The 27023-nt window shown below is 38.6% G+C and overlaps 1 protein-coding gene across 5 annotated transcripts in view; it reads left to right on the forward strand.

Moving 5' to 3' along the window:
* Positions 1-302: 302 nt before the first annotated feature.
* NFIB (nuclear factor I B) overlaps positions 303-27023 on the forward strand; it is a 162446-nt gene continuing 135725 nt past the window's right edge. The window contains exons 1-2 of one of the 5 annotated variants that reach the window (XM_027744919.2): positions 303-706; positions 6757-7288. In XM_027744919.2, coding sequence (XP_027600720.1) covers positions 677-706; positions 6757-7288 — 562 coding nt within the window. In that variant the 5' untranslated portion in view covers positions 303-676. The remainder of the gene's footprint in view (positions 707-6756; positions 7289-27023) is intronic. The other 4 variants (XM_027744921.2, XM_039384478.1, XM_027744925.2 and 1 more) reach the window with 4 other exon arrangements.

Raw genomic sequence — 27023 nt, forward strand, 5'->3', positions numbered from 1 at the left:
CTCCCCACTGCCCGCAGAGCGAGCGAGGGCGGGCGAGCAGAGGCCGCCGGAGGAGCCCGCAGGCCGCGCCGCCCGCTCTGCCCGCCCGGGGCGCGCTCCCGCCCTGGCGCGCTCTCGCGGCACGATCCCGACGACCCGGCGAAGTTTCTCCTGCCATCACTGTCCGGGAGCTTCTTGCTCCGCTCCGGGCTGTAAGCTTGAACTTTCGAGAGCGTGGTGACAGTGTTGTGTTATTACGGCACCACCACCAACTTCTTTAAAAAAAAAGAAAAAAAAAAGAAAAAAAAAAGGATTAAAAAAAAAAGAGCTAAACAAAAAAATCCTCCCGCCCACCCCCCCCACCCCCTCGAGTCCTTCCCCCCTCATCTGCAAAACAACCAGCAGCAGCAGCAGCAGCAGCAAAAGCAAGACTCCTGAGCCGCCGACTACAAGAGGGTTAAAAGTGTAGATTGGATTTCACCCCGGGAAATCTAGCACACGGAGTGAACTTGAATCTTTGGCTATTTAAGGAGGACTGGGGTTTGTTGAGAAGTTGTGGTGATCCAGAGCAGAGCCCCGTCCTGATTGATTTCATCTTCCTTGAGTCTCAGATGACTGTAAAATGAATAGATGAAATTATTCCTTTTTGAGGCTTTTCTTAGGGGCTCTCCGGGCAGCGTGTTCTCAAAGCGAAGTCATGATGTATTCTCCAATCTGTCTCACTCAGGTATAGACGCGTTTTATTTATTTTATTTGTTAATTTATTTATTTTCACGTGTTTGTTGGGATTTTTTTTTAAATTTTTTATATGTATGTGAGTTGTTAATGAGTCATTGTTGGTAGTTGTAACGGGTTAAAACACAATTGTAACTGCTTGTCGGATCCAAACTCCTCTCTCAGGAGGGAATATTAGAAAATAAACTGTACCAGGGCATTGTTTTGGGGAGATCCATTCAATATGTCACCCGCAGACAAATACTGTTAATTGTTGGTGCATAAGAAGTCAAAGGTTAACAAACTGGAGATGAGCATAATTACGCTAAAAAGCAGGTTTGAGGAGTATTGATTTGATTGGAATCAAGCGATTTGCACTCTTTTCAGCTCGCCAGTTTACGCAGAGCCTAATGAAAGAGTCTGAAAGCAAAAGTGCTTTTTTGACCAGACACGACGACTCGCCGGTGCGAAGTAATCCCGTCTTATGCTTAATTAATAATATGTAGCCTGCCAACAATGAGGGCGATGTAAGCGGGGATGACGAGGCTGTGCAGTGTTTTCTCCTTCGGTTATACAAGGGCACACGGCATTTTCCCCCTCCCAGTTAAATTTGTGGTGCTGGCGGAGGAGCATGCACCCTCCTCAGCATGGGGAAAGACGGGGCCGGTTTTACAGCCGCACTTGCAGCCGCCTGTCGGTCCCGGGCGGCGGCTGTCACCGGGACGGCGGGAGGGAGCGGGGCGAAGCGGCGGCCGGTGCCGTGCGGGGCGCGGAGGGCGGGGGCGGCTGCGGCGCGGCCGGAGCAGGGGTCCCCACCGCAGCAAAACGCGGGTTTTGCAACCTGAGGGGTTTCGGGAGCAGGTTTGAGAAGTTCCCTGGGTGCCGCGGGAGCGTCCTCGCCGGGAGTACGGTAACGGCGAGCGACCGCCGGGGCACCGGAGCCTGTTCCTGACGGTAAACCCGATCCGCAAAGCCTGGGAATAGTTTTCAGCAGCTTTCGTGAAAGTCTGTCTTAGGAGGATGTGATGTAAACTGATTAAGCGATAACTGCTTGCTTCCACATTGGTGCAACAAATAGCTAAAGAAGTAGAAAATGTGCGAAAGTAGCGTCTCCTGCAAGGCTGCTACAGAGCGGCCAGCGTTGCACTTACAGTTCCACTGTGAATAAATAAATATGATTTAAGTTATTCCTCTGTTACAAAGCATTGTAATTCAAAAGGACTAAAGTATTCATAAATTGTGACTGAAGATGGAAACAATGATAAGGCTTATTCAGTGGTTGGATACAGTCCTGTAGTTTTTTGGCTGACACATTTTTTATTGTTTATATTTTGTTTGGCATCTAAGTGTGATTGACTTAGATATGGATATTTTCAGCAAGTAAACGTGAGCTGAAGTGGAGGAAAGCTGGAAAAGAGTGCTGTTGAGATATTTCTTCTTCAAAAGAGAAGCATTTTGTGTAACAGATACGCACATGCTTACTTACAGGTACACACACAGAAATAATTACTTAGCATGGAATCTGCGGTTAGTAAAAATTCTGTGTAGGCTGTCCAGCCTGTGAAATTACTGATAGGTAGTAAGACTTTGGCATCAGAGTATAAACCTGAGAGTACTACTCAAGAAAGCACTTTTGACATTTGAAACACACAAATTTTCACAACCACCTCTATTGCAGCGGTAGTTCATTTTCTTGTTTCCTGATCTAATGCCTTTTTTTTTTTTTTTCCTCCATATACTTGCTTTTTGGACTCACTGATGTATGTAATAGATTTCCTCATTCTTTACAAATCTGTATTAAAATACTGCACTCAGGTATATATGAAAACACAACATCATACTTCTACAGCCATTAATACATGGAAGCAGTTCCTGGCTTTTGTGTGTTGATACCTTCTCCATAATATTTTGCAATCACACTCTATCATGTGCCAAGCAGAGACAGTTCCCGCTTAGTGATACATACATGGAACACAGTTGCAGCAAATTGATTTTAGTTTGGAATCTTTTTATACCTACTTGGAATGATACATAAATTAAAAATTAAAATTACACTGGCAATGAGAATCTATATGTTGCATTCTTTGTTTAAAGAAAAAGATTGATTCATCTCACTTTGAGTTGTGACTGCATTAAAGTAGTGCTGCCAAAACTGCTCTCTATTGTGATCTCTGTCTCTAGGGCTCTTGCAACGCACATTGACTGTGGTAGTATATGTTCAGAAGAAAATATTTTGGTAAAAGTAAACACAGAACACCTGTTTGAACTGAGCTCCTTGGGAAAGCAGTAGTTCAGTTTGTGCTGAGATAACGCTGAAGCACCTTTCAGAAACAAGTCTAAAATCCAAAGTACAGCTTTAAGACAAACCTTGACACTTTGGATGTTACCTATCACACTTTCAATAAAAGTTTGGTGGGTGAAAATAACTCCAAGGAAGAGGAAAACTTACCAAATGCAATTTAATTTTAGGGGCTCCCTTCCTCTCTTTCCCATATGCCTCTCTCTGTGTTTTGCAATGAACGTAAACTGCGTTTATCTGTCTTGCTGAGGCATGAATAGGATGCAGTTACCGCATGCCTTTTAGTGCTTGCTCGCTTGTAATATTTTTGCGGTGGCTTATTTTCATGTTATGGTAGTCTGGAAAGTCAGAATATGTTGTATTTTCTTTTCCTTGTATATGTTGTTCCACCATTTCTGTATAAAATTTCTATACTTCTGACTGGCTTATTTATTCTGCAGTCCTCAGTTTGAACTCCCATGAATTGATACAAAGTTTATAAAAGTGGAAGACAGGAGAAGTGTGTTACCTATCCCCTTTACCTTTTCCAAAGAGAAAACTTGGCCTATCTATCATCATTGGATGACTGCTATTTTTTCGTTTATTTACAAGCTACATAGATGTTATATAGTAACTTCCATTTTAATTTAAATTGCCAGTTCACAATGGTTCACCTGAGCCATTTGATATGACATTTCAAAATCTTACCTTTATAAATGATTTTATTGTAAGAGACACTGTGATGCATGGATGCATGCCACGTAAAAAATAAAAAACAATTCAATATTGCCTGTGTGAATATTAAGGGAAAAAAATAAAATTCTGTAGATGCCTTTTTAGGAAGTTTAGTGGAGAATGCATGTGATTAATTGCAAATCTTCATTTAGGATCATTTTTATGGGCACCACTTCTTGTCGTCAAGTAGTGTTTCATTTGAAAAGACTCCAGGTGCACAAGGAATTGCTCGAATATATCTGATAAAATTGCTTTAGAACAGGATGTTCTTTGCCGTATTTCTCCTTCACACTCTTTCACCTACATTTATATCTTTAGGACTTAATGATACTGTGAAAGAAAAGCTTGAATACAGTTTTTAAAAGGCTGGGATTCTTGGTGTGTGTTTGTTGTTGTTTTTTTTCCCCTCTCTTTGAAAAGGAAACATTCAGCCAGTACAGATTGGAATTTAAACAGTGGAATTCTTACCTGTAAAATTTTCATAGATGCAAAATGCTGTAAGTTATTATTGGTAATACTGTGTGCATTACCTCAAGGCATAGACATTCTGAAATAGTTTATGATGCTCTTCTTTGAAATTAAAACTAGATGTGCAGTATTCTAGTAGCGTAGAATATGTCCACATTTATTTTATTGCCATTTTAAGTTCTAAATACTGAAGTCGGTTTAGATGTAGGGGAAATCATTGTACTGAGACAAAAATTAATTTCTCCCAAAGCTCTTCAGCCACCTGCCTTCACCTCACCTTTAGCCCCAGCTGTTAGAATTTCTGAAGTCTGTAGTAAATCTGTTTAATTCAGCCTAAAATGAATTACAAGGATTTAACACTGTACAGTCTTTATGCTTACATTAATTTTTCAAAAAAAAAAAAATTTTTTTATTTGAAAACTTCAATTAAGATTACTTCCATAGAAGAAAAAATAAACTTTCTTCAGTAGTTATAACTGAGGGGGGAAAAAGCATGGCATCAGAAAGTGTATGAAGATAGGGAAGTCTTATCACGGGCTGTGGTTACTCAGAGCAGTACTGCCTTCTCACACAAAGAACAGATTGTGGTTTAACTCTTTCAACAACCTAGTTTTATATGCCAGTATAGTATCAAAATTGTTCTGTGGGTCTTTGTTAAGCATCATATTGTAATGCAATTGTTTATGTCCTGAAGTATCTTCCTGTATTGTCTCTCCTTTTTTTTTTGTTCCTTTTCTTTTTTTTTTTTTTCCTGTGAAGAGAACATGATCATAGGTAGACTGCTTGCAACTTTTCTGTTGTTTTCTGTTTGATTTGAGAACAGTTAGGGAAGAGAGGTAACTAGATCTAGTGGGGTTTTTTACCATTCAGGAAATTTTGAAGTTTGTTTGAAATTTGAAGATTTAAAGATGAAATCCTTTGCCTGAAGCTTCTACAATGGCAGTCTGCACTCTATAATTGAGACCATTAGTTATACTTTCATCATTTTTACCTAATGGAGTTAATCAGCCTATTGATTAAACATAATTCATTCCTTGTCTAGCAGCGTAACTAAAATAGTAGTTTGTTAATTGTATTCTTGAATATAATTACATAAAAAAAGATTCAGTTTTAGTTTGATTGCACCGTGCCACTCAGTATGATGAGCAATCTGCATGGTATTTAAAACTAAATATGCCTGCTCACAGGAAGAAAGATACCTCCCCTAAGGTCTTCCTTCCAAATCAAAATACAGTAATGTTTGATAAGCGGATTGCACTGTTTTAAACAGCAGATTTGTTCATGGAAAAGAAGTTTTTGGGAAAGGTCTAATTAGATATTAACATAGATGTGTGGGATGGTACTTTAGGCAGACAAATCAAATTAATTGAATTGCTATAAGATGTACTTGTAGACAACAACTATGCATTACCTCCTTAATGCAATCCATATTGCTGCTAGGCAGAAGATAAGAACTTGCAGGGGAAGCCAAATGACAGAAAAGGATATTTTGAAACTGTAAATAAATTGCATGGATTTCATAAAAGCAGCATTTGACCAGCAGTGGACTCGTAATGTCTTTTTGCCACAGCATGCAGAAACACAAAGAATGCAAAGTTTGTGCCAAGTTGCCATTTTTCATTGTACACCTCAGATTGATTTTTAAGGGGTTTAGAATAATTGCCACACTCATGTGATCAGTTAACAAATTAACTGACTCCGTGGGGCTTCAAAACCCACAGTGGAGCTGCCGGAAGAACATAAATGTAATTTTTCTTCTCACCTTCATAAACTCTAATTTTACAGAGTTTGGGGGATGGTGTGAGGGAAGCCCAAAGAGCTGAAAGTACAGAAGCTTCTGTTCAGGATTTGTATATGACATGGTTTGTCTTTTGCCTGCTTTCCCTTACTGTATACTGGTTTCTCTAGTTACCACCACTGGAATGGTGCTGTTTCAGTGCTGGAATGTTGGACGTTTGATAAGAAAATGGATCAAGTTTAATGGCGCATGCTCTTTGTACCACCAGCAGTCTCTTGCTGAGAGCATGCTCCAAAAGCGGGAACTCTGTGGCATTACACTGAGCATGTATATGCTTTGTGTTTCTGTGCCACAGAGAAGAGAAATGAACTGTGGCATTTGCCTCAGCATTCTGAACATTTCTACTCAGATTTTTTAAAACCGTATAGCGTCCTCTTTGTGCAATGGTACTTTTCTTGATGTTAGCTGTTCACTCAGATATTTAAATGTTAGGGAAAAAAACCATCTTGGTAGCATCGCTTTTAAATTATGTAGTCTCTGCAGCATTGTGGGATGAAGTGAGGGGAGGCATATAAAATAAAATCTTCACATGGTTCTTTCAAAGAATGAAATATGGGGAAAATGTGATTTTCTACGCAGTTCTTACCTGCTGCCTGACAGCAGTAGTAATTTCATAAAAGGTGTTATGCAGAAATCTGTGTAACTTTTAAGTGTTTATTCTCTTTGTCTTGTATTTCACTTGAAGATTTTCAAAAACCTTTCTTGATACTGCTTCAGTTATGAGATACTGACTTTCAGTTTTCTTTTTCTCTTCTTCATTTTTTTCCTTCACTTCTTTCCACAGGATGAATTTCACCCGTTCATTGAGGCGCTTCTTCCACATGTCCGTGCAATTGCCTATACTTGGTTCAATCTTCAGGCTCGAAAACGCAAGTACTTTAAAAAACATGAGAAACGAATGTCAAAGGATGAGGAAAGAGCAGTCAAGGATGAGCTACTTAGTGAAAAGCCTGAAATTAAACAGAAGTGGGCATCCAGACTCCTGGCCAAGCTGCGCAAAGATATTCGCCAAGAGTTCCGGGAGGATTTTGTGCTCACGGTGACTGGGAAGAAGCACCCATGCTGTGTATTGTCCAATCCTGACCAGAAGGGCAAGATTAGGAGAATCGATTGCCTGCGGCAGGCTGACAAAGTCTGGCGTCTGGATCTAGTCATGGTGATCCTGTTCAAAGGCATCCCCTTGGAAAGTACGGATGGAGAACGTCTCATGAAATCCCCACATTGCACAAATCCAGCACTTTGCGTCCAGCCACATCACATAACAGTATCAGTCAAGGAGCTTGATTTGTTTTTGGCATACTACGTGCAGGAGCAAGGTAGGAAGCAGATTGTCATATTTCTATGTTAGTGTGTCAAACTCTGATTCCAAGTAGCCCTATTTCCCCTGTGGGCTGCTACCAGTGAACATTATTCTGTGGTCTGTAGACGTAGTGTGGGTACATACTCATTTGTAAATCAGCATGTGTACAGATATACTTAAGCACACATATATTCCTACAGACCTGTGTGACATGCATGTTTGATATACGTGCCTTGTTCTCTTTCAAGAGAGACACATACCAAGGCAGTACTTTCATTCCACTGAAGTTGCCTTTTTTTTGGTCAAAAAGTGGAAATATATAACTGTGACTTCAGAAAACAGTCTTCTTTTAAAAAAAGCAAACCACCAAAACCAACCCCTCCAGTAGTGTTAGTAACAGATGAAGGCATGTGCAGTTGTACATACTACCAATATTTATTATTGTCTTCGTAGTTACAAATAACCAAGAAGTTATCCTTAAACTGATGAATCTGCTATCACATGGAAGAGCAACTGTAGACTTTCTCATGCCTATAAAACAAAACTTGAAAATACTTTAGCACAGATATACTTCTTGTATTTACCAAATAGAATCAGAATTACAGCCTACATTATCTAATCTTTTATTAATATTTTACATCGCTAGCTTATCTTACCTATGTGAGCTTTAAAACAAAGATCCAGGTCATATTATTTTGAGATAATTTTCTATGTAAAGTATATTTTCATAATCACACTCATATACTTTAATTTGGCAAGTAATTGAAATATGGAAAATTGCAGGAGCTCTATAGAAAAGCTTCTTAAACTTAGTTTCTGCAGAATGCAAATAAAAGCAGGGCTTCTGATAATCATGTATCAGGGCAAAAACCTACTAGTCATATTGCATATTCAATAAAAATACTCATAAGCACGTTCCCTAAAGTTGTAAATGGTTGTAAGTCGATAAAGGTGAGGTTTTTTTCTCTGATGCCAAGGCTTCTGAAATGCGTTTTCTCTGTTAGGAATCATTTTGGTTCTTTCTGGTGATGATACCATCTTCTGTGTGTCTTTGTACTGCTGACTGATCAGCAGTAATAAAGCATTTATTTTTTAGGTGCAGATCTCAACTATGGAAAGTTTGACCATCCGCAGATGGTGGGGCCATTTCACAACTTGGCCTGGTAGTAGGCAGAAATGGTCTGCAGAAGGGCAGATGGCAGGCTGTTATCTGATGCCCGATAAATAACTGCAGGATTTAACTGGAAAACAAATGGAATTGATTTTTTTAGTAACAAAAAAGTAAAATTGCACGGCTTCATTTGGTGTGTACTCATTCTTTCAAAGAATAGATACAAAACACAATCTTTTTATTTTAAGTGAACTCTTTTAGCAGTTGCCAATGCAAGAGGAGTGCTGTTTAAGTGATCATATAAATCAGGTTCTTTTTTTTTTGATTATTTGTCATGAAAAAAAAGAAGTGTTGTTTTTCCCCCCCCCTTACTTGTATTTTTTGTGGGTTTTGTCTCTCCACAGCAGCAGACACGTTTAGATATTTTACAGCAAATTTAAGTAGCTGCAGAGTCTGGTAAATCTGATAGGAAGAAAGATTTCTTTGATAACATTAAACAAAATAGCTTAATTACAAATAATTTGTACCTTTAAACTCCTTTTGTGAAAAAAAGTTCAAATTATATTTTGAATGCATTATAGTGTAAGACATAGCTTACTGATTAATTCTATGGATTTACCCATCTCTAAAAGTCAAAACTGCAAAAGGAGGCAAAACAGTTTAAGCAGCTCTTGAGCTGAAGAATCTGGGGTCAGAGTACTCTTAACACACTGCCTACTTACAAGTTGTTGGAAACTAGTAGCTTGAAGTGGGAGAAGGAATTGCAGGGCATAACTGATTTTGTTGATTTAAATGGATTCAGAAGATGAGTTTATTTAAAATACTTGTCTAATCAGAAATTAGTAAGATAAGCATGCTGTAATGTTATAACTTTCAAAGTTACACGATGGTACTTTGAGAATATACTGAAAGATGAAGCTGGTTAATTTCTATATACCAAGTCACTCTTAGGAGACCCTTTTGTTTATTGTAAACTGCGTGTATTTTGTATCTGTCTTGGTGCTTTACAGTAAATTTTCCATTAACATCTTTTGGCGCGCTTCTTGAAGAAGTCATACTAAGCTATCTATGTATTTTTTTCCCATTTTATCAAACTTTGATTCTCTATACTCCTTGACAGCAGGTTAATTGTGGCACTTTGTAGTGTACTTGATTAAGAGCGCCAGGCTTTGTGAAAGATAAGCATGAAGTCAACCAAAATGCTGCTTTATACATATGGTGTTTTGCCTTTTATTTATCTTTCCAAAGATATAAATATACCTAATAGTATAATGTAAAAGCTAAGTGGAAACATTGAAACAATTAAATCCCTGAATGAAATATGAAGAAGGAATTAGCACATAACATGAATAAAGGGGCCAAGTAGTTTGCTTTTTTGTTGCTTTAAAAAAAGAAGATTAGGGAAAAAAAGAGGAGGAAGGATAGTTCGAGTGCCAGTGATGGTTGCCAGTGGCACCAGGATTGGCATCAGACCTTCTTTGTTTAGCCTAGGATGTCTGTGATTTGTTGGTTGGCATCCGCATTGCAGTGCAGAGTAATGTTACAATATATTGACAATTTCCAGATCTAGAAGTGTCAATAATCTTTTCAGTTCTTAACAAAAAGAGCTGCTACTTCCATATCTGCCTTGAAAGAAGAAATTAGGACTGATCTATGAAGTTCTGTCACTGACCAACTTCCTCTGATTCTACTTTTCGCTTATCTCAACATTCAGCATCTTTTTTTTTCCCTCTGAGCTCTTTCTGCTATGCTCTTGTGATTTAAGATATTTAAAAAAAAATAAAAAAGAAAAGAGGATTGTCATACGTTGTGATGCTGCTGCTTTGACTGAAATGGAGGAAGAAATGGGAAGTATATACTGTGATCAGTGTTTAACATCAAAATAATTCTTGATCATAAGACACTTCCACGGGGTTCTGCCTCTTGTGTGTATCAGGTGTGTGTGTATGTCCCTCAAAGAGATTTTATAAAACCCAAACTCAAAGATGGCATGAGTGCTGTTTCTATTGACAAAATTGCCTTTCCCCCCCCCGCCACTGTCAGGCATCGGAGAATGTCTATCATTTGCTATTTCAGTCCATAAAATCATTGGATGGTATTTGATTCAGTGCAGCGCTTATGCTGTGTTCCCGTTGCTACAAGAACCGCCATTTTGTTTGTTGAGTGCCAGGAGAAGCGAAAAAAAAGGCAGACAATGTGCTTGATGCCAATAATGGTTGCCAGTGGCACCGAGGTTGGCATCAGACCCTCTTTGTCTAGTTGCTGAATGCCTTTGATTCGTTGGTTGGCATCCGCATTGCAGTGGGCACATTGGAAAGTTTTTGACAATCAGTGAATGAAAGCTGCAGTACTTGTTTGCTGCAACAGAACCTAGATAATATAAATCCCTTCTTCTGATATATGTTTTACTTATTCTTACAGTAATTAAAAAAAATAAATTAAAAATTACCTTCCTTTTTTTTTTCCTAAAACATAAAATACCTTTAGCAATGTGCCTAGTCTGCAGGATTCGTAAATCCTGCATCACCTCTGCTACTTTTATTTTTGCAGCATAAATAAAATCCTAAATTGATGTTACGTATTTCAGCATATGCTGAATGAAGCACAGTAGACCTCGAGAAATGTTTTGGGAGTTTAAAGTACTGAAGCAATGGTACATGTAAATGTTAACATTTGTAAGTGTTTTTAGTGCATGTGCCTCTCAGAGTATGTTTCTCTGATCAGTCATGTTACTGTTTACACTCTCCTTTGTCCTTATGTAAGGGTGATATAATTGGGGGAGCCCACATTCCCAGCTGTTAATAAACTCTGGAGTTGAGAGAGGAGAGGATCTTTTAAACTATCCAGGGAGTGGGGCAGAAAACAGACACAGGTGTCCTTAGTCCTGTACTATATAGGCACTTTTGGTTTTTTAGAGTCTTAAACCATCAAGATGCTGCCACAGCTCCAGCTGCGTGACTTTGTTACCAGGAAATTGGCAAAAAGAATAAATCATTTCTGTTGGAAGTTTCTTAGATAGTTAGCATTAATATTGCTTTCCGGTTAACTGCTATTATCTTGTTAATTAATAAGAAGGATTAGCAGCTCTACCCAAAGGGCTGCACAGAAGGAAGCCTGGCCGATGTGAGTCCCTGAGTCGCCAGACTGTGTCCTGTCTCTTGGGGATTGGAGTGGGGGGGCTGGGCCAGGAAAAAAAAGAGAAAGCAAGAGAAAAGAGATGAGAGAAGAACGAGGGCACCGGCCAGCCATGAGGAGAACTTTGTGTGCGGGACCCTCCTGCCGTGCTGCCCCTGCTGCTGCCGGGAGGTTGGCAGGTGCCGGGTGTGGGGATGGCTGTGCCCTGGCCCTGCTGTAGGTGTCCTGACCCCCACTAGTGTGGTGCAGACAAGGGGCTCGGACATACCTTGCTTTTGGTGTGCTCTGCACTCATAAAAAGCACGTTTGCAGACGACCCCAGCTGGGGTGCAGGGTGCTGCAGCCGTGGTGAGTCAAAACTTTTGCCACACAGCTTAATGCCAGCAAACTGGCAATCCCTAACCAAGTGGGGATATTGTTTTTTCACTTTGGATGGTCCCGGCAACATGTGCACCTTGTCTTACTTGAAAAATATGCCCTCCTTCCAGAGGGAATTGTAATTCTTTTTTGAACGTAATATATATGAATTGCAGAAGTGGGTGGGTTTATCAGTGGGTGGGTTTATCAGTGGCTTGATCTTTTTTAAAGCTTTTTGAATGTTGTGAATGTATTTCTTTAGGGAGGTCAAATTTTGAAAGAGGTTTGTATAGTAGTTTTCACGTTATTCTTTAGTTTTCACATAGAAAGTATAGCAAATTTATTATATAAACATGTTATAACAATTCTTTCTATATTTTAATATGATAAATAAAATTATTTTGGTTAGTTTGATGTGACTACGTGAAGTTACACCTAAGATCACATTCAAAATCATATTTTAATCAGTTTCTGACTAAGTCATATTATGTTCATATACCTAAGTAGTGTCACACTGCCCAGATGGATTTTGGATGAGGGTTTACATTTCTTCTGTGCACTGATGCTTCCGCGTACAATTAATAAAGAAATTATGGGCTTAGAAGTATCAATCAGTCTGTTGAATTGCTGATTGGTCCTATGTCTATTAACTCTAAGGATTTGCCTCCTTCTGAGTAGCTATGAACACACAGTAGAACATTTTACCTGTTTTGCAGAATGATATGTCAAGGTGCAAGGTGATTTGTTGGAGTTTACACAGCAAATTATGAGTTAGAGCAGGAACAACAGGAAATAGAGCTTATTATTGCCTGTACCTACAGGCATCTAGGTGCTTTAGGATCTTGTTACTTGCACAGTGAAATGGCATGCTGATCCCCTGGCTAAATCTAAATTTTGAATCAGAAGGCCACTGCAAAAACAGAAGTATGAGTTTATATTTTAACTGCTCTAGTATGAGAAGAGCATTTTTTAGTTGAAAAATCTCATGAAGAATAGTAAACCTTTTAAAAACGGAATTACTCTGGGCAATTTCAGTCTATTCAGGCATGCAGAAAATGTAATTTTAAAAAACCTTTTTAAACTGGAAAAGACATTTTATATATTTATTTATTTTCTAGTTTCCTAATGTAAAATTTTGGATAACTATTTTGTTGACTGTCTCTATTGTACTGAAAATTACAGGCAAGAAAGACATTTGTCATTATGAGATGCAGGTTAATTTAGTTTGTATATGGGCATAATAATGTTTTTTCCATTGATTATTCTAGATACTTTGTTTATGAAGAGGTACGATACTGAAACATTCTGAAAGGTTACTTAATGCCATTTTTCAGAATGTTTATGTGTGAACTGACGTTCAAACAGTAGATCTGAAGAATTCAAAATGTTTTTTTTTCTTTTTAATTTTAATTTTCCTCAGAGCAGGATTGCAGGTCATGTGACAGATTCATGAGAAAGGAAAGGGAGTTTTCCATATTTAATTTTATTGTTGCCAACAGGAATTAAATATATATACATTCTAGGAAGGAGCATTTACCTCATTCTGGTCTTTCTTACCTGATACACTAAAATGAGTAATTTTCATAGGGTTAAATAACAGCAATTGTGTTTAAGACAAAAGAGATTTAGGTTTATATAAATTCTATGCAATTAGTTGAAAATTTAGAGCTCAGTGTTAATTTATGAATGACATTTAGATTGACAGCAAGAAGCTATAAAGAACAGAAAAGGAAACAGAAGATTCTTGCTTCACTGTAGTTTCAGACAGAGAAACAATACTGTGAATGAAAAGAATGCTTCTAAACTATAAATAACTGCCCCAATTCATAAAGAAAATAATTCAAGCAAAACCAGAGTTTTATGTTTTAAATTTTCTTAAATTTTCATGCATATTGAATTCACTGTAACTGTAAAAATTTCATTAAAATAATTAAACACTAAATAACACTGCAAATTGGATTTTAAAGTTAATTGCATGAGATTGCTGTCAAGTTCACTTCTTTTTCTAGCTTTCCTTTCTTCCCTGCCTTTTCCTTCTTCTCCTCCTCCCTGCTGCTCGTGTAGTAACATAGTTATATTAAGGACACTCTGGCCCTCTGACACTCTGGTGCTTGGATCAGCAGACTAACCATGTCAAACACAGTAATTCAAGAGGCTTCCTAAAGCTTTACATCCAGTCTCTGCAGCAAGGTGAAATGTTTCTTTGCTGTAATTGCCCACGTTAGGATGATGTTAAGATAAATTTAAAGGGCTATCTTAACTGAATAGGGTTGCTTCTTCCATTGTGGGGCAGAGAAGAAGACTCCTTATCTGGACTCACTTACCAGACATGAGGTGAATGAGAAAAGAGAAAAAGATCTGTGTGATTAGTCAATTTGTTTGATAGATGTCAATTAAGATGTAGCTTGTTATAGGGAGGTTTAATGATTTTACTCTGTATCTCTTTTTTATGTTTTTAAACTCTGGTGGAATTTTTAGAAGTTGTTGCTAAAAACCTGGCTCAGGGCAGTGAGGCCTGGATTAGAAGAGGTTGTAAAGGCTCAGAACCTAGTAAAGAGGGAGTAAATCTTAGATTATTAGCTTTGTGTAAGAGAAAACAGAGTTAATTTCAGTGTGTATATTGTACTGTCTGGGAGCAGTGAGTTGTGTGTGAAGCTACACAGTGAAGCTACACAGTTGTGTGTGAAGATTGTTTACAGTCTCCCTCCACTGAGTTCTCCTTTGAGAGAGGTTCTTTCCTTTTTGAAATATATTGGACTTTTTTGATTTTACATAAATATATTTCTTTAGCTCTTTCTTAGCAACATCGTTATTGGCATTTGACTTTTGTTCTACCTTTGCTTTTTCCCCACAAAGAAAGTGGTGGAAAACAGGCACTTCAGACTTAGCTTTTAGGGGGAATTTTGAGGAAGAGGTGACAGTCTAAAGTGTGTTTATCAGTAACAGTGTTTTGAATGTTTTTGACTAGCCTGAGGACCAGAGCTTTTGCCTTCATGCCCTGTGACTCTTATGTGTTACATCCTGCTTGCTCCCAGACCCCTCTTCAAGTCCAAAAAGGTGACTTAAACTTATAGGGACTTCAGAGTCATTTTACCATTAGTTTGCTCCTAATTGCCTATGGTGTTTATTTAAACTACTTTTTTTTTTTTTTTTTTTTTTTTTTTTTTTTTTTTTTTAATGCAAAGAAATAGAGGAGAAGTTGCTGTGATAGGTCATCGAGGAAGGCATGGTGTAAAAGCTTAGCTAAAGCCCCTTCAATCATTAAGTATTCTATTCCCTCAGAGAAAATTTTCACTTTTTAGCACTAAATGCCTATCTCCAGAATAGAAGGGACACATTATGTTTTCCAGTATTCTTCTGTAAAGGTGCCTTCACTAAATGCATGTGGCTGTGGCTGTAAGTGGGGTTTTAACTTTTTCTGCTCTGAAAAAAATACATACAGAAATTGAACAAAACAATTCCCGTTTTCTTCCTTAGGGAGTGAACAGGAAAGCCAAGTGCAAAAACAAACAATTATTGAACTCTGAGAAACTTCATGTGTCTGTCGAGAAATTAGGAAAAAAGTTGTGTGATTTTTGTTTGATATGAATGCTGTGCACAAGAAATATATTCTATATTATTTGCAATTATTTGACAATTGATAATTTAAAACATTTATATCTTGAACCTATTGTTTATGTATTTGACATCCTGATCTTCGAGATATATTAACTTGAATTACTATACATATTTTCATAAAGGATGAATTTAAACAAGTGAAAGATGGTTATGAAGTAATTATCTTAAATTTAGCATTGTATTTGAATTTGTAGTCAATTATCTTGCCACGTTCTTCACAAGCTATGTTCTGTGATGTCATAGGATTTATACACTTGTCTTAAAAATAGAAACAGATAAATTTGCACACATTAGAATCCAGTAATTACAAACTGTTTGACTTTAGAAATTAAATGTAACAAAAACATTCACAGAGTATGTATTTTTTGCTTGTTAATTGCATTGGCCTAAAATGCCAAACCTTTTTTGATGAAGTGACTAACAGAGAAATGCTTAGAAGATTGTTATGGATGTGCCTTATGTCTGAGAGATAACAGGTACATTTACTGGAGCATCAGTTTTCCATTGCATCAGTAATGCCATTGAAAATGATGATGGACTTTTTGAAAGGTTGACTACACACCGGTGTCCCCGATTTAAAAGTGTGAAAACTTCTCCTAGTCAAGACAACTTATTCTGACATCTGCAGTTTCTGAAAGGATTACCTTAAATTTGTTATGCCACGTTAAAACACGTGTTTTACGAGGCTGGCCTCAGCGCCTGGCCTTAATGTCAAGAACCCTGCTATGTAATGCAGTGGGTCTTGTTAGGTTTAATTGACCAAAGCTGATTTGTTAAAACAATTCATTTGTGCTTAACTCATGCCTAGGCCAAGCTGCTACCTGAATCTCTTGACCTTGACTTGTTCTGGGTCATGAAATGGCTGCGAACTGCTTGACCTTTCCATTGTTCAGCAGCCATGCCACTTCTTCTGGTTCTTTGTGGTAATTGCTGACAAGAAGACCTCAGCCCCAAATTTACAGCCCAGCAGCTTTTACAGCGTCCTTCTGGAGCAGCTGTGTCCTCCTTTGCATGTGCTCCTGATGTCACCACCTTTTGTCTGCTGACAGCAATGGGGACAAATTGACTGTCCTCCAGAGGAGAAGAAGTGGTGTGGGGATTTCTAGGAGCTGGAAGAAAACTTCATCCTTTCTCAGGCTGCTGTGGAATTCTGCTCTGTTGAGGTGCATGGGGTCACTACATTTTTTGAGGGCAAAAGTCATCAGTCTTAGTCAGTCCAATTTCATTGTGAGCTTTGTTTGAGTGGGATGTGCTGGGAGGAAGGTTCTGCTTTGAAAATATTTAGAGATTAAAATCTAATGATATGCACACTGCTTCAATTTTTAGGAAAAAAGAGTGCTCAAAATAATTTCTGGGCATGAAATGGAGAAGTGTTTCGTGTCAATGTCATAAATGGCTATTGATTTCTTTAGTAGCAAAACATCAATTTCTAAAAGACTGAGATTTTATTCAAGAGCAATCATGGTCTCTAAAGCAAAGGACTTTACAGGTAATGCTGCAGTATCTAAAATTATTGAACAGGGACAAAGAACAATCTTTGTCATACTTTTTTTTTTTTTAATTGTGAAATGGATTATTTCTAGTGTAAGCTACTTGTTCTTAAGTATTACTCTTGCTGGGGGGGAGTCATTGGCCCTTTATGTTGACAAACTGCCTACTGTCAATATCCCTGATGCTAATGTCAGCTTCTTGATGTAGGCTTTGTGCTTCCTGTAATTACCTACAGTTTGACTGCTAGGACAGTTTAGTTTTTTGAGATGGATATTACATCAAATCATCTGCTGCATTGTGGCACTGTTTTAGGAAGTAATGCCTTTTAAAATCAATAACTGGATTTGTTGAAAAACTGGCATGATACAACCTTGCTGGGTTAAGAAAGCTACTAGGCTAGTACTGGTACCACTATAAAACAAGTAAATTTGTAATCCAATTGTCATCAGATAATTGATATGTTCTTATTTTAGGGCTTTAGCCTTAAACTTTGCTTATGTTTATTCAAACAAATTGACACAGTGTAAACCCCATATTCTTTCACAGCACTTTGCACTGACTTCTGCAGCGTATGGTCAGGTTTGTATTTCTGCAGTACATCTGATTTCTTTGCAGACTTATTCTGTCTTTTCTTGAAAAAAAAAACAAAACAGATTGTCTGTGTGCATACAGCATTCCCATGTGCTTGTAGATGACCAAACCTTTTCTTTCTGTGTGAAACTCTGCAATGTAGGTGTGATTTTTAATTGCAGTTTTATATTCCTCTGAAGGAAGAGGGTGGGAATGCTGGTGCAAGGAGCTTGAATACTATCACAGTGATGACAGTGTAAAGTATGTCTCAATATTTTGATGCAAGGACTTCAGAATCTTTGTCCTGGTCCCCAGCCCTGCTGTGGCTCCCTGGGTGGCCTCGGGCAGGTTACTTAATCTCTCTGTGTCTCTTGTCCCAGGGAGAGAGAACACAACTTGCTTCAGCACTGCCCCAGCGAGGGTTGTGAAATACTGAGGTAATGCACTGCCTAAAAAATTCAGCCCTCCTGTATTTCACTGCAAGCAAAATCCATGTGCTAGTGCCCAGCCCCCAAGTGGGCTCTGTGTTGTAAAAAAATGTTGTACCCAGTTTTCTCATGCCCAGACGGAAGAAACTTGCCCAAGCAGGGAGGGCCAGCACAAAGCATTCCTTCACTGAAAGCCCTGAGGTGGTACTGCTTTGTGGGAGAAGGTGTCAGAGAGGAGGAAGGCGCAGTGGAGTTGGCCCATCATAGGAGACTGGGTCTGTGGTGGGAGCACGCCTCATGTCACCTGTGCTTCATTCAGCAGGAGCTCTGGGCAAGGCTGGCCCTTGAAGGTGGGACATGGCTTTGGTGGCTCAGGGGGCTCTGTGAGTTTCCTTGCCCTGATACAGTGAAGGAAAAAATACTTCAGACAGAAAGATAAAAGAAACACTCATCATGGGGTAACTGTATGTATGTTCATCCACGTTCAACCACAGAGGAGGCATTTGCAGTGCTGCAGGGGTGGCCTCTGATCTCAGTCATCCTTCTCTCCACTCTGGTTACAGGTTTTCAGTCAAGTGGGCCAATAGCTCAGGCCAGAGAACACTGAAGTTCCTCTACTGTAGTCCTATGCACAGGATGATCAGGAGTTGTGGTGAGGTGTGAGACGAAAACTAAGCTGATATACAGTGTGCCCTGTGTCTAGAATATGCTGGCCATCCTCTTTCATCTCCCAGACTTGGGCAGATCTGGTCTGTGAGGCAACTGATGGGGTCACCATTGTTTTGTAAAAGGGCTTAGTCCAGAGCTGTGTCTTAGAGGGCCTACCTTTGTCTGAAGCCTCCACTGATTGTACTGAAACACTCCTAAATACTTCATTAGTAACCTGTACTTTTTGGACCCAGTGTGCCCTCTACTTTTATACCTTAAGTCATTGCTTTCCTCATTCCTTCCTTTATGATGATATTTCAGGGTTGGTAATGAACCAACCATAATAACACCTACAAAATTACTGTGTCTGCTTCTCAGAGTGGGAGGTGACAATAATTTATGAAAACGAAAAGAAGTCTGTCAATGCACTTTCCCACCTGATACTGAAACAGTGCGGTTTACAGTGAACCAAGGGTTAACATCAAAACTTATTCTATTGTTTATCTTCCAGTTAAAGAATAACCAGCTTGTTCAGAGAGGAGAATTGGAAAATTGATTGGACTGTCTAGATTCAGACACATAATTTCAACTATATCAAGTTGTGATTTTCCCATATATGCATTCATAGGTGGGTTCACTGCTTGTAGTTCAGTCATCTGTAAAGGCTTATGTTGTAGAAGTCACGGACTTTGATGGTTTTATTAAACCCAAGGGAATTGTTTTTAAAGCTATGTGTAATTACTTTAACTGGCTGAACTGTTGCTTTTTTTTTTTTTTTTTTTTTTTAGTTAAGGAGACATATCACATTGTTACATAGAGCATAAGAAATGTTTTTTGCATCTTAACTATAGTGAGGAGTGCTAATCTTGCATTGTCATACACAAATGCAGTGTGTGTATATAGTCCTCCTTGGCCTTTCATGTATTTTTTCACTATATTGCTGATATAACTTGAATATTCTGGGACAAGAATTATAGTTGTCCTATAATGATTTCTATTCTATTTACAACCTCTAAATAAAGGAAAAGCTGCTTATAGTAAAATGAGGATCACTGGTCTTTCAGTAATTAAATAGACTTGTTATACTGCATTAATCCTTTTTGGAACATTTGGAATGACTTCTTAGCACTCACAAACACAGCATTAGGGCCAGCAATTAATCTGTTGTTTGTCCTTCAGTATTTGTGTGATGTAAAGAATGTGTGTTCAAAGATGTATTCCAGGTTCAGGACTAGGATCATCACGGAGTCAAATAATGATATTGATCATTCAGTAGTGTGAAGCAAGACCTAGAAGGAAGTTGCAACTAATTGCATCCAACTGAAAGGACTAATGATGTTTTTCAGTGCTGTCTAGTTTTGATTGCTGTATGTATGTGAGAAAAAAAGTGTGAGTTATTTGGAAGTAGCCAGAAACTTTATAATTTTCTGATTAGCCTTCCTCATAGGTAGGTCAAGAAGTGAAGACTCAACATTTCATCAGTAAAGAATGTGCTCAAGAAAAAACTCAGTATCTTTCTAATGTTGAGGGTAGTGTTATTTTTATCAAGGACAGGTTTAGGAAGCATCTACCAAAACAACACACCTAAACTTGAGTTGTCTGGCAGACAAGTGTTTCAGGTGATCTCTTGATGTCCTTTGTAATCTCTGGGTTCAATGATGCTATGCAGTAGTCAAATTTCTTCCTTTTCTGAGCTTTGACTTCACAAACAGTGAGCAACTAAAATCACCTGAACTTTCTCTCAGACATTTGCAGCTCTGTAATTGTTTTTCTGGACATAGCCTGCTTAGTTTCCTTTGATCAGAAGGCCATACTAATTCACTTGGGGTTGTGTTGGAGTCTTATGCTGTTTTGCATTGTTCAGCTGTAATTAACTTGAAGCATAGTACAGAGCATTAGCTTCTGAGCCTAGGTTAAATCAGCAGAAGAGTCTTATGTTCCTGTGGTCTATAGTCTTAGAACACATTATCCTATTGCAGTAAGATAAAAGTGTTTTAAATATAGTCCAGCCAGTTTGACCTTGTCAGAATTCAAGTCATATTATTGGTAACTTGGGTTTACTGAAGTGTTTCACAGTAGGATGAACATTAAGACAGACCCTATTCTGTCTAATGAGAGGGCCATACATAGATCTTTTCTTAAGTTCCACATTATGGTATAGTGAGATACTCTTTCTTCTCTGTGCTCATGACACTTTTCTTGCCATTGATAGGCACTTGTGTCTGAGACCAACAAATGCAGTTGAGACACTACAGTGCAACAATATTAGATCATGTAGATATGACTGGTGAATAGTAATAGTTGTGGTTTTTATTTTGGGAAAGAGTGATTAGTGACAGCTTTATTGTAGCAACTCTATTTATGAAGTTATTGGCTTTCATTGTAAATGCCCTGGGAACAGGTGTCAAAATTAACAGAATGTAATCTAATGATTAATCTACACACTGTAAAAAGTTGCAAATCTAGAATTCTTAGATTTGATTCTTCTGAAGTCTGCCTGCACAAACACAGTGATAAGATATCATGGTAAGGTCTGAGGAAGCTCATGGGAGCCCTGCATTCATATGACATCTTCATGTGCTTTTATGTACACTGCTCCTATGGGTTACCTACAGGGTGATGTCAACACACTCGGGAAAAATATGCCCATTGGAGTAACCATAGGAGATTAATTTGACCGTGTCTCTGTTATATGTATGTTTTATTTTCTAATACTAATATATGCATCTGTGTCTGTTGATGTGTGTGTTGATGTGGTGTCTGATACACAGTTTCCAGTTTCAGTGAATGGTGTTTGGTACACATCCTAATTATTATGCATCTTATTGTCTAAGATGCCTTACCTTGGTTTTCAAATCTGGTTTCTTTATCGCTGGTAACACATGACCTGTTTGAAAGTGGCACATAGAATTCCAGAGTCAATTAGGTTTGAAAAGACCTCCAAGATCATCATATGCAACTGTTAACCTAGCGCTGCCAAGTCCACCACTAATCCCTAACCACCACATCTGCATGTCTTTTAGACACCTCCAGGGACACCTCAACCAATTCCCTGGGCAGCCTGTTGCAATGCTTTTGGTGATCGGTTTTTTTCCTAATAAGCAATATAAACCTTCCCTGGTGCAACTCAAGGCCATTGACTCTTGCCCTGTCACAAATTACTTGGGAGAAGGGATTGACTGCCCGCTGGCTACAGTCTCTTTTCAGGTAGTTACAGAGAGCACTAAGGTCTCCCCTCAGCCTCCTTTTCTCCAAGCTAAAGAACCCCGGCTCTCTCAGCTGCTCCTCACAGAACTTTTTCACTAGACCCTACAGCATCTCTGTTGCTCTTTCTGGACTTGCTTCAGCACCTGAATTTCTTTCCTGTAGTGGAGGGCCCAAAACTGAGTACAGGATTCAAAGTGAGGCCTCACCAGTGCCATGCTGACATATTTCTCGTTGCCTTTGTGGCAGACAGGTGGGTGGCAGAATAACTGCATCACTGGACATCACAGATGATGAATAAATGTGCCAGCGTTTCCTTTCTTCATGGAGCTGTCTCCACAGCGACGGTTTACACTCATCAGCTCTTTTGGAGTCTGTCAGCATTTGAGAGCTAGGTTGCTCTTTGTCAATGGAAACTGCAGCAGTAACCCAGCTCCTGACCTCTGGGGATGTGGGGAGGGGTGAGGTGAGAGAGTAGATGTGGGGCTATGGAGGAGTGGGCAGGGTCTGAGTGAAGAGTACTCAAGAGCGAGTGTGAGTAGCGGGCAGTGGAGGATGCCATCTCCATTGCCAATAGCACCAGTTTTGAAACCCCTTGCACTAGACAGGTCTGTTGACTTGTGAATAGTAGTCTCTCTTCTCGTGTCTCCATGGAAACCCAAAGTTAGTGTATACAGAATGTTTGTGGCTCTGGATGCTGGGAGAAGAAAATATGCGTATCGAATGTTGTGTTCCATTTAGAAAAAATAAAAAAGGAGAAAAGAATTTTAATTTTTCTCCCTTTCCAGTTTTGTAAATGTGAGGGACATTCTTCTTATATTTTGTAGATTACTATGGATCTTGTCTAGTCTCTTTGAACCTCATTTGTCTCAGGAGGGGTTATTTTACAGTAATTTAAAGTCATAATACTGAATTCATGTTTCAAGGTCTGTGTTCAGATTCATACTGCTTCTTTAAAGGATGCTTGGCCTGTTCAGAAGCTATTCTAGTGTATTGGGTTCCCAGGCAACAAAACTAGAACACATATGACTGAAGTACTGCAGACTCTCTAGACTGTAGACCTAATCCTGCAAATCCCTATTTACATAAATCCCACTGATTTCAAAGGGCCTGCACATGAGAAAGCAGGTTTTACAGGATCAACCATTCTTCCTAGAGACCAACATCTGTTGCACCAACTGTGATAATCTCATGACTGTTAAAGAAAACTCTAAGGAAACATTTTATCTGGGCTAAAAGAAAACAGCAAAATAGTAACATTGTTATCTAGTTCTATAAAGTGGATTATTATCAAAAGCAACTTTCTGTGTATACTGTCTCTCTGTCCTTCCTGTATATTTTTATTTACTCTAGAGAAAATGCTATATGTAGCCATGCGTTTTTCTGCTGTTCTACGTCCATAGATGTTGTATAAAGTTGTGGGCCATATACAACAAAGATGCTGTATAAAGTTTGTGGACCATACTGCAGATGTTGAGATATGCTTATATACTGAAAGAGACCTTTGGCCTGTAGGTTAATGACTGTCAGTGTCTTGCTTTTGAAGATTTTGGAAATAGAGAAAGAAATGTCTTCAGTACAATTGTTAGGTATTCTGGGTCTTGCCATTCAAGTCTGTGCTGTTTTGGCTTTGGCTGAATTAACTAAAGTAGAATAGTCAGAGAGTCCACTTGGCATTCACAGTGGAAGGGTGGATGGGCTATGGGTAAGACTGCAAAGAACTAAAAAAGAAGAGAAAAAGTAGATGGTGGACATGCTGGGAAGAATAAAGTTCAGTTCCTTTGCTTCCCTCTAAGAACAGAGAACACTTTCATAGCTGTGGTAGCACTTGCTGCAGCTGGATTTTAGTAGCTTTTGTGACATGTACATGAAGGTCTGGTGTGAAAGGGACAATAGGCTGCTGCCTTACCTTGGTTGATTCCCAGTTCCTGTGGGCCTGGTTCCATAACACGCAGGAGTGTGTGGAGTTCTAGTGGTGAGGTAATTTAACGTGTAGTCTTGGGATTTCATGTGTGTGTTCGCTGCATTTCTTGGGCTGTACAGCTGAAGACAGAGATGAGGAGTTGTTCACTATCCCTTGCAGGACAGAGGTTATAATAAAACAGTTATAGAAAAGCAAAGCAAAAGAGCTTGGCAGCTCAGTTGGGCCATTAGTATGTTGAAGATCTCCCTGAAGTTCAAAAGCAACGGTGGTCTGCTTCAATGGTGAAGTATGTGCAGAATTGTTCTAGCATTTCACTCATGTTTTGTGTTCTCTGCACTTAAAATTTACAGTCAGTCTGCACATGACAAGGACAGTGGTCTGGGATTTCTATGAGCGACATATTGGCTGCTGCTACTCATGCGATCAGATCAATGGAAAAAAAGAGAGTAACATGGCAAATATACCTACAGTACATCCTATCAGAAGCTGCAGGGTTGGTGGACAGAGTCATGTTTTTCCTCTAGATGAGTGCATATTCTTGTAAATTTTCCTGATAATTTTGAATGTTTTAGATTATTATTCTCTCACCTCTCTGAATTTAATAAAATTATGTTCAAAGTCTAATAGACGAGGCTTGAGGAACCTGTATTTTAACCGATATGCAAAAGCTAGGATATAAATGAAGCTTCTGTATAGTTCAACTTGAGAAAGTAGCCTGTTCAAAGGTGGTGCTTTTATTCACAAACTGTAACTTTATAGCATCTTTTCTTCTCAGTATCTTCTCTGGTTATTATGAGTCCACTTTCCTTAAATGTGCAAGATGCATAATTAAGAGGACTTTTCATTAGGGGAAAAAATGTTCACTGTAGGTTTTTCTTCAATGCATACACTTCAGAAGAAGTATTTTTCAATCTGTAGTGTACGGATTGCCTATTTAAGTAATCTGCTCCCTATTCATGGAGCCATACTGAATAGTGTGTTAAATACCCTTTTAAATTAAATATTGAATTTCAAAAGTTCATGGTGGTTTGTAAGAAATGGTGAAGATTATTAGTATAATGTTTATTGATAAAAAGTGTTAGGGTATCATAGGCAGCTCTTTTGTAGGCAGTTTAAACTCTCTGTAGAAGTAGTGAAAAGAAATTACACAATACAAGAGTATATTTCTATCAGAATACTTAAAAGGCTCATCTTGGAAACCACAAAAGTGTGACTCTGGCACAGCCTTTATCCAGATAATGGTATCAAAATAAGATGTGTCTTACAAAATTTATGAGTTGAAGACATTTTTTTTCCTACACAAAGTAAATATTTGAACATGCGTGGCAGGTAGTGTTCTCACACATTTGTTGAAAAGTGAGAAATCTGAGGCATCTAAACAAGTTCAGATTTTTAAGAGGCCACTTGCTTTAAAATGTGAATGCATTTGTTCATGTGAATGTAATGAACCTTTGACCTCCAGCAAATTAGCGTAAGCCATAAGTGACCTTGATGTGCTTTCTGTCATGATCTTTATCATTGCTGTGGTTGTCTTTCCTTTTGGTGTTTTTTTGACTTTTTTTTCTCCTTTACCTGTGTTGTCAAAACACATTTATAGTGTGTATGCTCAGTAATAGCAGTTTATTTCTACACGGTTTACAGAGAGAGTTAGAAGCCAACGACTATAATTACGTCCATGTTCATAGCTTAGCAGCAAACTAGGAAAGTGAAGTTAAGGTACACCATTGATGGAGTACATCCAGTAAGAATTATAGGGTAAAACCATTGCTATACATTCTTTTGGTTTAATGAAAATTGTTACTTACATTTGGTTTGGGGGGTTTACCACTGCCTGTTGTGTTTATGTGACCACATGAAGAGTATTTAAGTTCTGTGTTTTGTGAATATATTTGTGTTGTATTTATTTGCCACTTCTTCCTTCTGAATCAGCAAAACTGTAGATTACAGATAGTAACTTTATACAGTAAACTGACACTTGTGCTTTGTGGAACTGGTGCCATTTTTACCACTAGTGGTGCAAGTATGTAAGCAAGATTACATCATGTACATCAAAGTTTAATTGTGAAGTGTCACACTGACTATACTGGCCTACTTGCTCATGTTAAACATATTCAAATGAGGCAGCAGCCTATAAGGTTGAAATAAGTGTAACTGAGATTAATATACAATATGTATTCTGTAATAAGGGAAGTCTTAACGTTTAGGGATCCAACTCAGTTGCACATATGCATTTACATGTATAATTATTTTTTGTCATTTGGTGGTTAAATCTGAATGTTCTGTGAATGTGTAGAATATAGTTTATTTGTTGTGGTTCATGTTTTTATCTTTCTTCTTGCCATAATCATGCACATATTTAAATATTTTCTTACAGAAGCAGACTTGAATTCAGCACAGAAATACTTTATTTCCTAAACAGCACCACCACCATGTGAAACAGTGCAAATCCTCCATCGTTTCTATGATGAAAAATGTTTAGCCAAACATAGAAGAGTTGTCCACACACACAAGAGGCAGGTCTGAGACCTGAAGCCACTGAAGGGTTTCAGTGTATATGATATGTAGCAAGAGGTCTGTAGATAATATGAAGCATCTTCATTTAATGCATTAAACAATTTTCCTTAGGCTGAACAAAAAATGTATGGCAAGTTGAAAAGGAAACTCTAATCTCCAATATCTGTGCCCATTCAAGTGGGCCACATTACCCTGTTCTCAACTGTTGAAATTTAGGACTGGTTTCCTGCCCACATTTATTGGTATGCCTCCTGTTGGTTCTCCGAGACTCCACTAAACTCCCTCTTGCATTAGTCTTGTGGTACCATCATGTTGGCATCCAGTTTTAGAAGGGAAAGTGCAATTACATTTTTAAGGATGTTAGTGGACACTGCTGTGGAGTATGTGACATTTTTGTCGCAACCTAATTCTTACAAAATGAGCTCCCCTTTTAGGGAAGTGCTTTGTGCTAAAATGGTTTAGCCAGTAGTTACATGAAGAAAATTGAAGCAAGATTAGGGTATATTTATATGGCATTTTGTCAGCAGACTCAACAAACTTTCTCTATGCTGTTGAGCCAGCCAGGCACCTTGCAGCAACTACACGGCACTCAGTTTTGGCCAGCTGGCTCATGGCACAGTCATACTGTTGCCTACCAAATACCATGTATATACATCCACACTTGCAATAGCAATGTGAACAGGGGAGTGGTCAACACTGACCTTGCAAATAGCTCCTCTCCAGCTCAAGTGACAGGGATGAGGCAGGCCAT

This window comes from Pipra filicauda, unplaced genomic scaffold, assembly GCF_003945595.2.
Source record: "Pipra filicauda isolate LSUMZ 115617 unplaced genomic scaffold, ASM394559v2 scaffold359_size756093_pilon, whole genome shotgun sequence".
In the NCBI taxonomy this organism is placed as follows: domain Eukaryota; kingdom Metazoa; phylum Chordata; class Aves; order Passeriformes; family Pipridae; genus Pipra; species Pipra filicauda.